This window comes from Camelus bactrianus, chromosome 19 (assembly GCF_048773025.1).
Source record: "Camelus bactrianus isolate YW-2024 breed Bactrian camel chromosome 19, ASM4877302v1, whole genome shotgun sequence".
NCBI lineage: Eukaryota > Metazoa > Chordata > Mammalia > Artiodactyla > Camelidae > Camelus > Camelus bactrianus.
Window position 1 is genome coordinate 33,135,466 of NC_133557.1, and position 12,735 is coordinate 33,148,200.

Genomic DNA, 12,735 nt, shown 5'->3' on the forward strand with positions numbered 1-12,735 from the left:
CCCCTACACTGAAGCTCAGGGTCCAGGGATTGTGGGTGGGAGGCCAAGTCTGGGCCCCTTCAGGATCCCCTCCCTGGCTCGTTGAGGCAGTGTGGATGGGGGTGGACTCCCGACCAGAGTCTCTGGGCCCTGGTTGCAGCTTTGAAGTGCTTCACCGACCTCAAATTAAGGGTCAGGGCGGCAAGCGTGTGCCTTGTGTGGCCTGTACAAGGCACGGTACAAGTGACAGTGCCTGGCACCCAGGGACGTCACCCCCATCAGTGTCCTGCCCTAGCTGGCCAGCCTCTGATACCCTGCCCACCCATCGCCTGCCCAGTGCTGCTTGTATCATCAGCCTTGGTGCCTTGGTGTTGAGAGGCTGTGGTGCCCTCGCGTGGGAAGGGGTGAGCACAGCTGCCCTCTGGGCTCGTTGCTGACAGGTGGGCCTGGGGCAGAGCACGCGGGACCAGGCCCCTTCCCTGAGCAGGGCTGCTCCCCTGCCGGGGGTCTGGGACAGCTCGTCCTCTAACCCCCCCACAGCGTGGACAGAGGAGAGACTTTGGTTTAAAAGCATCTTCAATAATAAGATCCTATTTTAGGGGGGAGAGGGGTGGAGTTAAATATGAAAACAGTTTTCTTTTTTTTTTCATAAAACACACAGTGAGGACCATGTTTCCTGGTTTAAACTCTAAAAACACATAAAAGAGATACTGGGTCCTGCTCCCTTGAGCCTGGTTCTGAGGTTCTGGTTCTGGGATCCTGGGGTGCAGATGGCACCAGCTGGAGGTCTCATGTCAGAGAACTGGACAGTTCAGAGGTTCTCTTCCCCACCAGGGCATTTCTTGGGGCCCCCAACTGCCTGGGGAGGAGGACCCAGTGAGGTTTGTGGGTCCAGGGTGTTCCCAGGGAGGGTGCCTCCTCTTACCACGTGGGACCCCAGCAGGAGCACTCTGCCGGCCAGTGGGGGCTGGTGTGGGAGGGGGCGCTAGGGCCCAGAGGCCCTCACATCTGCCTCTCAGGAGGACTTTGGGGCACTAGGACCCCTAGGCAGGGAAGGGGGCTTCTGCCCTGCCCTGCACCTGGAGCTCCTACCTGGGACTGCCCCAGGGGTGCTGGGCCCTGCAGGTGTGCCCGACACCTGCTGACATTCGTGAGAAGTCTCTGCCCACGGGAGAGGGCCCTAGTCTGGGCTGCGAGAGTGGGCAGCCTAGGCCTCGCTGGAAGACGGGGAGCCCCCCCGGAGCAGCAGGGCACGGTAGGCAGGGGAGCTGAGGAAGCGGGGGTAGGAGTCTCGGTGCATGAGTGTGTAAATCTGCAGTTGTGCGTCGTCGAACGTGTGTGCCGACGGCTCCTGCATCTTCTTGTTGATGCCCTCCCGCACCCGGGAGTCCAGGCTCACCTGTGGGTGGGACAGGGCACCGCGGTCAGAGGGTCTGGGAGGCCGAGGCCCCCGCCCCCGGCCCCGCGCAGCACACCTCCTTGGGGGACAGGATGGACACGTAGTCCTCATAGATGAGCCGCGCCTTCTCATCCACCACGTGCTGGTTGGCCTCAGCCTTGAGCTCCTCGCAGGCCAACCAGAAGAGCATGTTCTCCTCGCTGTACTCCGTGCGCAGGAACTCCCGGAACACGCTGCGGCCAGCCGGGCTGTGCATCAGCTTGTCGAAGGACCGGGCCCAACTCTGCACCTCCTCGGGGCTTGGTGCGGTGCTGCGGGCAGCCGCCACCTGGCCAAGTCAGGCCTGGTCCCCTCAGCCCGGTTTGGCCCCCTCCCCGCCCTGGCAGACGTGCACCCCCGGGCCACTCACCAAGCTTCGCAGCTGGGGAGGGGCTGTAGCCTGCTGTCCCGCGAGGCCCGCCATGCTCGCCGCCGCTCTTCGTTCCTGGTGGCAGAGAGAAGGGTGGCACTGCCGTCCTCTGCACGTGTGTGAACGCAGGATGTTCAGCACACAGTAACACCAGCACGTGTAAACCCACTGCAGGTGGGCAGCCCTCGGGTCTGCTGCTTTCCCAGCCCATCTGGTCCCTGGGCCCAAGGCCCGGCCAGCAGCACGACTGCCTGCTCGCCTTTGGGACTTCACGGGGCCCTGATGTGCCCCTCCCTCCCTGGCCTGGCCACGGCACCCCCCTGCTTTCTCCCAGAGACCCCAGCTGCTGCAGTGGAAGCCCCCAGCCTGTGTCTGACCCCTGACTCTTCCTAGGGGCCCTTCTCACTCCCTTGGCTTCTAGTACCCCATCATTGTGGGCTCCCAAATCCATACCTCCAGCCGGACCTCTCTCCAGGGCCACTAGGATGGCTAATAGACAACTCAAACCCAAAGGTCCAGACAGAACTCTGTCCCTACCCTACTGCCTGCCAGACCTCATACTGCCCACAGCTAAACTCTCAATGAGTCCTGACTCTTCACAGCCTCCCGGCTGTACCCCAGGCCACCCCTCTCCTGTTTTAGGCCTGGGCTCAGGCCTCGGTTGCTCGCTGGTCAGCTGACCCCCTCTTTGGGGCCCCTCAGCGCTGTCTGCTCAACAGCAAAGGCTGGAAGCCTGAAAAGAGCCAGGCCTCCACAATGAACCAAAAACCCACAGGTTCCCGACATGCCTAGAAACCAGTTACCCCCTAGACACCCCATGCCCACCACCTGTACTGTCCCAGGGCCACATCTCTGCTAGAAGCGACCCCACCTGACACAGTTTGTAGGACGTCCTTCTGTCTACGCCTGCTGTAGGTTCCCAGAGTCAGCCTGGGCTGGCTTATGCTGCGTGCGCACACGCGCACACGCGCGCACACATGTGCTGGCCAGGTGCCTGCACGTGGACACATCCTTGAACACACCAGGCATGAAAGTCACACACACACAGGGGCCTGGGCACGGGCTGCTGGTCACCAGGATGCTGGATGAATGCTGTGGGTGGCAGGGTGTCCTACCTGCAGGTGACACCTCAAAAGCCACTTGAGGGGCTGGGAAGTGGGATCCTGGGTCCCAGGTCTGCTCAGCCCACCCCTCCCCACCAGGCACCGCATGCATCCCCAGGCCCACGTACCAGGAGCAGCTGCAGCAGCAGCACCAGCACAAGCAGCAAGGGTTGCGTCTTGGGGGAGCCGGGGGGGCCGCATCATGACTGGACATTGAGGGGGGCTGGTCCGCCTCCTCTGGTCCTATGTGCTGGGGGAAGATGGGGCTGCCTCAGCCTCCAGGCCAGAATCTGTCGGAACCACACGCCTCTCCCCACCAGACTGCCCGCTGGTGGCGACGCTCGTTCCCAGGGGCATGGCCTTCTGGCCTCCCAGGTGTTTGAGGATCTCCCAACTCCCTGTCATGCCCCCTCCAAGTTCCTCCAAGGGGGCAGAGGGGGCGCACCTGCTTCTCAGCCTCATGCGGGGTGGGCATGGATGGGAGGAGGTCTTTGGGGCTCCGTGGTGCCTGCTCCAGGACCCTCACCACAGCCTGGGGGTCTGAGAAGAGAGCGTGGGTTCTCACTGAGAACTGGACACCGGCCCCTGCCAGCCCCCCACCTCCAGACCACTCTGCCCAGGCTCCAACCCCCCACCCCAGCCTACACCAGGGCTGTGAGGGGGTGCAGGGTCAGGAAGGAGGGGGCCCCAGACAAGATCTCTGTAGGAGGTTCTGGGACACCCCCATCTGCTCAGTCCCTGGGAAGCCGGAAGCCTGGGTTCCTCTTTCTTGGTTTCCGGCTCCTGGCCCCTCCCAAGGGGGCAGGGGGCCTGCAAGAGTCTGGGGCTGTCAGGTTGGTGCACGGGTGATGGTCAGACCTTTAGACACCCCCTAACCCAGCTTCCTCCATCCCAGGTTTTCTGTGGGTAGGGCTGCCCCTGACCAGGAGGCCAGATTGGCCTGCTGGCCCCAGAGAATTCCCACCTGCTCATGGGGACTCAGCAGGGCAGCGGCCTAGGCCTGCAGCATGGAGGATTTGACTAGGATGTGGGGCGGGATGTCCTGAGGGGGTGGGAAGTGGAACAGGGCATGGGTGAGGAGGACCAGGAGCTGCCAGGGACTGCTGGCTTCTTAGTCCCAGACTCCTCCCTTGGTACCCCTACCCTTGGCTGGCATCCTACCGCGCCCAGGGTCTCCCGGCCTCCCTCCCCCCTCCCCCCACCAGGCTGCGGAAACCACTGCGGGCCCGAGGCCTCACCGCAGGGCGGGCGCGCCAGGCGGGGAAGCAGGCGGCAGCGGGGGCGGGGGTGCGTCCTGCTCCCAGGTCTGAGCCGCTGGGTCCCTTCTGCTTGCCGTCTGAGCGCACCTTCCCAGTGGTGCAGGGGTATGGGGGACGCCGAAGTCCCAGCCGGCTGAGCAGCTCCGGCCTGTAACCCGCAGAACCAAGTGCGCGCGGGCGATGCGCGGGGCGGCCAATCAGTGTCCGGGAGGCAGTTTTGAATACCTCCCCACCTTCGCCTCTGCCGGCGCCCTCCTCCGCCCAGGTGAGGGCCCACAGGGCCTGGGGCGCCCCCCTGCATGTCTGCAGCACGGGCCTTCCTGAAAACCCGCTGCCGGTCTGGCAGCCAAGAGATTCACGACTTGGTTTCACTTTATTTTCTCATTTAATTATCATTCTCCCTGCTGACCCGCTATCCCTCTGCTTTTGGCCTTTGAATGTCTGTTCGGTCCATATTGGCCTCTCGTGGTCTCTGATGGCAGGAGAGGAGGGTGGATGCCCTAGGCAGTCACCAGGCTAGGCAGCGCCTGCGTTCCAGCTCCTGGCCAGGTGTGGTGCTCAGAGGTGACCGCCCGAGTTATGCACACTGAGGGCACCACTGCCTCCAGAGGCCCCTGCCCTGACCCGAATCTAGGGGCAAGGTGTAGGGTCCCATGGGGCCTTGGCCCCTCACCACCTGCTTGGCTTCCCCTGAGATCGTGGTGGCGGGACCCTCAAACTGGGTCCCACCAGCTTCCAACAAACAGGTGGGGGAAGCAGTAGCCCCACAGCATGCCTTCCCTCAGGGGTCAAGTTTCTAGGGAAAGGAAGGGGTGTGGCAACCTCTGAGGTCTGGCAGCTGTACCCCAGACAGGCTGTGACTTCCCCAGGCAGAGCGGCTCTTCCTCCTCTGCACCCCCACCCACTGTGAGTCGGGGCAGGGCCCCAATCCCCTCCCTCACCCTCTAGCACCCTGAAGACTATACCTCCTCAAGGCTGCCTTCTCCAACTCAGCTCTGAATTGGAGGAGGGACCTGTCTGAGTGCGCAGTGCTGAGGTGCTAGGGGCCAAGTCTGGGGCGGGGAGGCAGTCCCTTCTGTCCTGGTTACAGGCCCTGGATCTGGTCGCCCATCCCTGGACCCAGCTCCTTGCACCCTCCTCAGGCTGGTTGGGGCCACCTGTGCCCCCGGGGGCACCTGCTCTCCTTCCTGGTGAAGGTATAGGGTCTGAATTAAGTTTCCTTTCCTCTCATCCTGGCATTCGACAGGGGACTCCCTCCCCTTCCCCAGCCCTGAAGTCTGGGATGGGAGAAGCTGGATAGGAGGCAAGTCTGGCCTCTGGGGACAGAGGCTCCCTCGGGAGCGGCTGCTGCTCTGCTCCACAGAAGGAAAAAGAACGTCCCCGAGCCCGCCCAGTCCAAAAAAAGAATAAGAATATGTGACAATCCCAGGAAAAAATGCCATAACCTTTGGGAAGGAGGTTGACAGAGGGGCTCCATTCCTTTCTTCTCATCCGACTCAGTACCTTTTCTATTTGCTGCCCCCCTCATTTGGCTAGTGGGAGACTCCCAGCCTGGCTCCTCCAAGGCAGGACAGGTCTTCCCAGCCCTGGTGACCCTCGCCCCAGCCCACCTCTGCAATGGTGGTGGCAACTCACTCCAACTCACTCTCTCTCTCTCTCTCTCTGCTGGTAGGGTCTGGCCTGGAGAAGTCTGCCTCCTTCTTCAGGGTCCCTTCCTCCAGCCTTGACGCTCCCACCCCTACCTCAAGGAACTCCCCACGCGACCCACTCACCAGCGACCCAAAGGCGAGGTGGGGGCGGGAGGGGCCAGGTTCGCTCTGGGCCCCACCCTGGCTCTGCCGAAGGGGCGTGCACTGCAGCAGCAGGACTCGGGTCAGACGGCAGGAGGTCCTCCTGCACGTTCTAGAGCGAGGCTGGCGCCAGGAGCCCCCAATCGGCTTGGGCTGGGGGCGCAGCGCCTCCCCTGCGACTCGCAGTGCTGAGCGGCTGCCAGATCCAACGGGGTGGGGGCGGGGGCAGACCCGCTGTCCCGCCTAGGGCCCTCCCCACCAGGCTGAGGTGGGGGCGGGAGACGCGGAAACCTGGGTTCTTCCGGCCCCCCCACTTTGAGCAATCACTTCCCCAGGCTTAAAGCTGCAGAAAAAGGGGAACCCTGTTGCAACGCCCCCTCCCCCACGCGCGGGGACTGGCTTCTGTCCCGCCGCGGCCCAGGGTCCACGTGGACCCCGCGGCGGGAGTCCTTAGGGTGCCGATCCCGGCGCCGGTTTACGAGGCTCCCGCCCCGCGCGGCCCCCGGGCCAGGGGCAGGAGGGACCAGGCCGCCGTCCTCGGCGCCGCGCGCGCGCACTCACCAGCCGCGCTCCTGAGTCGCTCGCGGCGCAGCCGCCGGCCCGCGCGCTCCGAGGTCCGACCGGATCGTCGGGGAGGGGGCGCAGGGTGCAGTGCGCAGGCGCCTCGGCCGCACTTCCCCAAAGCGCGGGGCCGGGACTTCCTCGCGCGGGGAGGCGCCCGGCCCGGCCCGCCCTGCCCGGCGCGCCCCGCCCCGCGCCCGGTCGGCTCCGCGCCCCACACGCCCCCTCCCCATCGCCCTGCGCGGTTCCGCGCGGCGCCTCGGTGCCCACCGCCTCTTAGGGGGGCCTGTGGAGCTGAGGTGCTAATAATGGGGCCTCTGGCCCCCTGGGCGGCCTGAGCTGGTACCGTGGTAGATGGGGGTGTGGCCATGCCCCCAGCTGTGCTCAGCCTGGGGCCATTTCAGCTTTGCCTTTACGGTGGGGCGTCCGCGAGACTCCAGCGTCCCCATAGGCTGCTTGCCTACCCCTCTCGAAGAAGGGAGAGACCTCTGGAAAGGGCTGCCTGGTGGTCATTCGCGGCCCAGCCCTAGCCTTTCTGACCCTGGGTGTCCTCACCTGTAAAATGGGGTTAAAAGCGCGCTCTCACCATGCTGTAGGAGCCTTCCCGATGAGGGGGGTTCCTGTGCTGCGGTGCCAGTGGATGCTGGGGATTTGAGTTCTTATATCTGGGGTCACCAAATGTCCCTGTGCGTGGAGCCTGGCTGAGTCCCTTTCAACCCCTCTACTTGCCCCAAGATGTTCTAAAGTTCAAAGTCACACCCTCCCCTTTGCCACGAATGCCTGTCCCTTCTCTATGGCCAACTCTCCCCAGATTTTACTACGCTGTACAGCTGTGAGTTAAATTCCTTATCCCAGCATGCTTTGGGCCATTGTCTGGGCGGCCCTGACCCTGCTCTGGAAGTGGTCTGCAGAGTGTCTGAGTCCCCCGGGCCTTGGACCATGTGTAGCTGCTGTCCCCAGTGCAGGCACTCAGCCCTGTCGGCCCTCAGTGCCTGGGTCCTGCTCACAAAATGCCTTCCAGTCACACGGGTTGTGTGTGCTCACGTTTTTCAGAGCTCTTGGGGGAATGAAGGGAAGTGAAGGATTTATACAAACTCTTCGTTCATCTTGTAAATATCCAGGTGTCCCCCGTGTGCCAGGCGGTGGGACGTAGCAGTGACAGGACACAGCAGCCCTGGAGCAGATGAAGTGGACTTGTAGACTGGGTGAGAGTTGAGGAGGGCTACGGAGAACCAGAGAGCGAGGAGGGAGAGGTGGGAGGTGTTAAGCACAGAGCTGGAGCCAGCAGGGCAGCAGGACAGGGGCCTAGGGGGTGGAGGCCAGGCTGCAGGAGAGCGAAGGGCAAGTTCAGGGAGTTGGGGGGCCCCTGGAAGCCAGGGTGCCCAGGGGGCCGGGTGACATGATGAGAGACCTGTCGGGCCGCCATGTTGACAGGCTGGCCAGGACAGGACAGATGCGGGAAACCTGCCCAGAAAGGAGGTGGCTGCTTCTTATTTAGCTGAAGATAACAGTCCTGGGGCGTGGGGCGTAGGTCATACAACTTCGTCAAGGTCTCAGAGCCATGCTGATCCCATGGTGTGCGATGTGGCATCTCCATCCACCTCCTGAGAATTGTGTGTGGCAGCTGGATGTGGGTGGGGGTCAGCACAATTCTCTCCCTCCTTGGGCCACTCTATACTCCCTCCCTCCCCGCCTTCCATACCCTGTCCTTGCTCTGGCCATTCTCCCACATCCTCGGGCCACTTGGGCCTCTCTATTCCCCTTGCCTCGCCCTCCTGAGTCTTTTGCACCTCCTCTGGGGAGTCTCTCCCATATTCCACGGGAGGAACAAGGGGACTGGGCAGGGACTCATTCAAGGCTATGCAGCAGGTAATGCTGGAGCTGGGGTTTGAACCCAGGGTCCTCTGTCCAGAGCATGAGCTCTGGGCCACAGGGACCTACCTGATTCCTCACAGCCCCCAGTGCACTGGGCGGTGGCCCAATGCATTGCTCTCCCGTAGTAGAAGCCTCCTCCAGCCCCTGCAGATATGTCCCTGGCTACTTTCCCAGGCCTTCTCAGCAGATCTAGGACCCCTCCCTGGGTGGGGACCAAAGGATGCCCTGTGTGCCAGCCCCACACCCGGTGCAGAGATATCTGTGAGGCCACCGTCCTGCTGGCTTCCTCAGGGCTATGTGTGCCTGTCTCACCCTCTGTCCTCACGTGTCTGCCTGATGCAGAGTGACACCATCCCCCATGGAGTTCTCACTGTGTGGGGCCGTGGCACCAAGTGAGACCATTGAGACTTCCTTTTTAAAGATAAAGAAATGGTAGCTCAGAGAAGTGATGAAATGAAATGTGCTTTTACTAAACGGATGAAATCATCCTAGCACTCAGTACGTCCCCAAGAGACAGAATGCTGGGGTTCAAGTCACATGAGCTTAACCAGGGAGCCAGGGCTGGCTGTCATCCTGTGCTTGTCACGGTTTATGTGCTGCCGCTCCTGGACAGAGGCACTGCCTCCCTTTCCCTGTCCCTCTGTCCCAGGCCACAGCCACCTTCTCTCCCCCTGTTCCTTGTCTCCTCTCCCTGCCTGAACCTCCGACCACCATCGAGAGCCTCCCCTCCCTCCTGGAACTGCCCCAGACTCCAGCTCCAGATCCTGGGTGTGGATCAAAGCCAAGGGTGCAATGGCCCAGAAGGGGCGAAGGGTCTTGTGTGGGGGAGGAGCTTGCTGAGGACACAGAGGGCCCAGGTCCCCATCCAGAGCCTGAGCCTGATCCTGAGGATTCCTTGCTGGACCCTAGCTCTGACCTCTACTGGTAGAGGACACACCCCTCTGGGATCAGTTCTCTGCTTTGGGCAGTGACGCTGCAGGAGCCTCCTCGCAGGGGAGTGCCTTGTCTGAGACCCCCACCTCTGCAGCCTGGTAGATGGGCCGGGAGGGAGGAAAAGGGAGAGGTGGCCAGAAGAAGTTGGGGAGAATAGTAAGTTCTCAAAGGGGAGATCTGTCTGAAACTCGGGAGGCTCTTCAGAGTCCAGAGGGTTGGCAGGACGTGGGTCTGTCAGAATGGGACAGGGGCAGTGTCTCTCCTGTCGTGTGTGTGTGTGTGTGTGTGTGTGTGTGTAGTCTGCTAAGGGGCAAAGGAGGACAATCAGGATGGAAAGGAAAACCAGAGGGTTTCTGTCTGGGTGGCAGGGGCCTGTCTGAGGGGCTCCCCTTCTCCAGTCTCTCCATCCTCTGGTGGACCTCCTAGGCATGGCTGACTTGCCAAAGGCCAGCTTGGGCTTCTGCAGTCACTCTTCTGCCCAGAGTATCACCTTCCTCTCTGACCCCCTGATGGAATGACCTGCTGTCTATGGTCCTATTTGGGTACCACTCTCTCCGAGGCTGCTCGCTCTTCTTGGGGCGTGACTATTGCCAGCCCAGGCTCTTGCTCCTGTCACAACCAGACTAGGGGCCCCCATGGATTCACAGGGCACCAGGTTACGTGATGGGAGTAGCATGGGATCTGGGGGATTAGGAGTGTCCCTGCCCCCTGTTAACCTGACATATGCCAACTTGCACCTTCCTACTTTGTTGGAGGAGCAGCATGCTGTGTACCCCGATGTCAGTGACTCGCATGTGGGAGAGGCGGCCTCCACACTTCCCCACTTCCCTCCCAGGGGACCTAGAGAGGGAAGCGGAGAGACCAGAAGGGGCTTGGAAAGTGAGAACTTTATGTCCGACGGTGGGGAGCGGCCGGCCGGGCACTTCGGGATATCCGTCAACGTGGGAAGATGGTGCCGTCGACTGTCTCCTCCAGGATGGTCTCCACGCGCCTCCGCTGCAGGGAAGAGGGGCTGGGGCACGACGTGCGGGGAGGCGGGCGGGCGGGCCCCCTCCCCTGCCTGCGGGCACCTCTTGACGGTCCAGGGGATCCGGGATTCGCGTGGGCTTCAGCTGCCGCGGCAGGAACAGCTCCAGCCGGATGGCGGCGCGCGCGGACTTCTGCCGCAGGATGAGGAGCGAGATTTCCTCGGCCTGCGGGTCCCGGGGTTGGGGCGTGGGGGGAGGGGGGAGAGATGTTTCAGAGCCAGTGCTACGTGGCAGAGCCCCAAGCCGGGTCGCGACCCCTCCTGCCCGCCCGGAGCCTCACCCGCATGCGGGCGTAGCGCAGTCGTAAGGCGCGGACTCGTCCTCGGGCCTCGGCTGCTTTGAGGACGCCGAGGAGCCGGTCCTGGCGCTCCGCCGGCCGCTCGAGGGGCTGCGTCCACGCGCGCGGGTCAGGCATGCGGTACCCCAGCTCCAACGAGTCGCACGGGAAGACGGAAGCGGCCGCGCCCACGTCCTCAAGCAGGTCGCCGAAGAGCAGGTGGCTGTGGCGTTGCCCGGGGCCCATGGCAGCCAGCCCCTCCAGCGTCAAGGCCCAGCCCGGCCTGGGGGGCTCCGCCGCGGCCGCCCCTTTGGCGCGCTTCTCACCGGCCCCTGCGCCCTGCGCGCCCTTTCCCGCTCGCCCCCGCGGGCCCCTAGGCCCGGCCTCCTTCTCCCGCGGCTGCTGCGGCGGCGCCAGCGTTGGTTGCATTCTCCGAGGGAAGGGGATGTCTGTTGGTGCCCGAGCGGTGTCCGTTGTGCCCGCTCCTTTGGCCTGACCTGGCCCCACCGCGGGCTTCCAGCTCTGGCCCCTCTGGACTCCCTGCCGCCCGCCTTAGGCCCCGCACCTCTGGCCTCTGCACCTTTGCCCAAGCCTAGCACACGTCCTGGTCAACTCAGCTTCCCTGCTCACTCCTGCTGTCAGCTAGAACTTTCTGATCCACTCCCTTTCTGGAAATTCCCTTCCTGCCCACCAGCTGTTTCTCTGTCCACTGAGAAAATGCTGAGACCCCTGAGCTGACCTCAAGCACTACCCAGGGGTGGAGACTGCTGAGACTGCCCTGGGTGAGGCTTGGTGGACAATTCCCCACGATGCTGGGACCCTCGCTGTGTTCAGTCCCCCAGGTCTGCATTGGCCCCAGGCCTCTCTGTCTTGATGTGAGGGGCTGGAGATGGAACGGGTGGGCCTTCATTATATCTTGGGCAGAGAACTCATGCTTTTCTGGGAGGGGTGTGTGTGTGTGTGTGGGGGGTCAGTTTGTATGTCTGTGGGAGGTCTCACGTGTGTGTGGGGGAAGCTCAGAGCCAAATGGACAGCTGGCTTGCTACAGGGGAGACGTCCTCCTCCTAGCCTGTCCCTGCTGGGACTAGATTGAGTAAGGGAGAGGGGAGCCCAGGGAGGAGGTGATAGAGGGGAATAGGGCCCACGAGGTGGAAAGGGAAACTGCCCTAGAAGTCCTAATTCAGTCCTGCAGGGCTCTTTCCCTCTCCTGGCCCCTTTCCCACAGTATCCCTGACCCCAGACCCTGGGCTGAGTCCTGGCCCACTGTGGGACAGGCAGAGCCACAGTCTGGGTGTCTGGTAGCATCCACTCCCTCCCCTGCCTCATCCTTGGCTGCAGTGGTCCAAGGGCCCGGCCCTCACCTGCCTTCTGCACACCCTTCCTACCTTCTTCCTTGCTGGGTCTGAACCTCCAACTCAGCTGGGACTCTCTGGGGCTTGTTGATGTGGTTGCTGGGCAACCAGGAAGCCTGCCCCTCCCCCAAGCCGGCCGGGGTGGGGCAACCCCTCCGGAGGTACATGGGCAGAGCTGTGCCCAGAAGTCCCAGGCCATATGTCCTGCCAGGGGCATCCCAGGCTGTCAAGGACTGGGAAGGAGGTGACCAACAACTTACAGCCCGGTATGCTTTTTCCCTTTCTGGGGAGGCCTAAATGCACTCTTCTGTGGGCCCAGCTTCCTGGCTGGAGAGGTCTTTGGGGGCTAGTTTTGGAGTCAGGGGGCACAATCGTGAGGAGACCTTCATGAGTGAGCCCCTTTCCCCTCTGCATGGCCAAGAGGCCTCCCACAGCGGAACTCAGGACGCTTCACCTCTTCTGGGGCCAGTTTGGAGTCCCAGGGGTGGTGCAAGACCAGACTTGGGTTTTGATGAGCCCTAAGTCTCTGGGTATTGGGTCCTAGATTTCTGTAATTGACTTGTGCATTTGTTAGTTAGCTGTAATATTTTATAACGGATTCACTTAGTTAATTCTTTAATTTGTTCATGCATTTGTCACTGTACTCTAGATTCGTTAATTCATGTACTGATTCCACAGTTTATGGTAGGCCAGCATTAGTGCATTGAGTGCATTGAATTATTCATGTACTGGTGGCTCCCACAGTACATACGTTCCACTCCCCTTCGTTA

The 12,735-nt window shown here is 62.4% G+C and overlaps 2 protein-coding genes across 14 annotated transcripts; both read right to left on the reverse strand.

Moving 5' to 3' along the window:
• Window positions 1-554: 554 nt before the first annotated feature.
• Window positions 555-6,654, reverse strand: RGS19 (regulator of G protein signaling 19). Of its 13 annotated transcripts, none has more exons than XM_074347710.1 (9): window positions 6,501-6,565; window positions 5,922-6,002; window positions 4,129-4,297; window positions 3,855-3,932; window positions 3,336-3,430; window positions 3,019-3,140; window positions 1,788-1,862; window positions 1,455-1,689; window positions 555-1,378 (listed from the first exon to the last, which is right to left on the reverse strand). In XM_074347710.1, the coding sequence occupies exons 5-9, from the start codon at window positions 3,363-3,365 to the stop codon at window positions 1,187-1,189; spliced, it is 654 nt and encodes a 217-aa protein (XP_074203811.1). In that variant the 5' UTR covers window positions 3,366-3,430; window positions 3,855-3,932; window positions 4,129-4,297; window positions 5,922-6,002; window positions 6,501-6,565; the 3' UTR covers window positions 555-1,186. The 13 variants fall into 13 exon arrangements, with proteins under 13 accessions (XP_074203811.1, XP_074203806.1, XP_074203813.1 ...); XM_074347705.1 differs by having other exon boundaries at window positions 5,922-6,282; window positions 6,501-6,523; XM_074347712.1 differs by lacking the exon at window positions 5,922-6,002 and having other exon boundaries at window positions 6,501-6,622.
• Window positions 6,655-10,176: 3,522 nt separating this feature from the next.
• On the reverse strand, window positions 10,177-11,992 carry LKAAEAR1 (LKAAEAR motif containing 1). The gene is made up of 3 exons (XM_074346911.1): window positions 10,617-11,992; window positions 10,379-10,501; window positions 10,177-10,304 (listed from the first exon to the last, which is right to left on the reverse strand). Exons 1-3 carry the CDS (start codon window positions 11,040-11,042, stop codon window positions 10,245-10,247), a joined length of 609 nt encoding a protein of 202 aa, XP_074203012.1. The 5' UTR covers window positions 11,043-11,992; the 3' UTR covers window positions 10,177-10,244.
• Window positions 11,993-12,735: the final 743 nt, after the last annotated feature.

Excerpts from the sequence above, each read along its gene's own strand:
- LKAAEAR1 (XM_074346911.1), bottom strand. The coding sequence starts at position 11,042 with ATGCAACCAACGCTGGCGCCGCCGCAGCAGCCGCGGGAGAAGGAGGCC. Across the intron at positions 10,502-10,616 it reads TGCGCTACGCCCGCATGCGG|GCCGAGGAAATCTCGCTCCT; the intron begins GTGAGGCTCCGG and ends CGGGACCCGCAG. Across the intron at positions 10,305-10,378 it reads ATCCCCTGGACCGTCAAGAG|CGGAGGCGCGTGGAGACCAT; the intron begins GTGCCCGCAGGC and ends TCTTCCCTGCAG.
- RGS19 (XM_074347708.1), bottom strand. The coding sequence starts at position 3,365 with ATGCCCACCCCGCATGAGGCTGAGAAGCAG. Across the intron at positions 3,141-3,335 it reads CGCATGAGGCTGAGAAGCAG|CACATAGGACCAGAGGAGGC; the intron begins GTGCGCCCCCTC and ends ATCTTCCCCCAG. Across the intron at positions 1,379-1,454 it reads CCATCCTGTCCCCCAAGGAG|GTGAGCCTGGACTCCCGGGT; the intron begins GTGTGCTGCGCG and ends TCCCACCCACAG.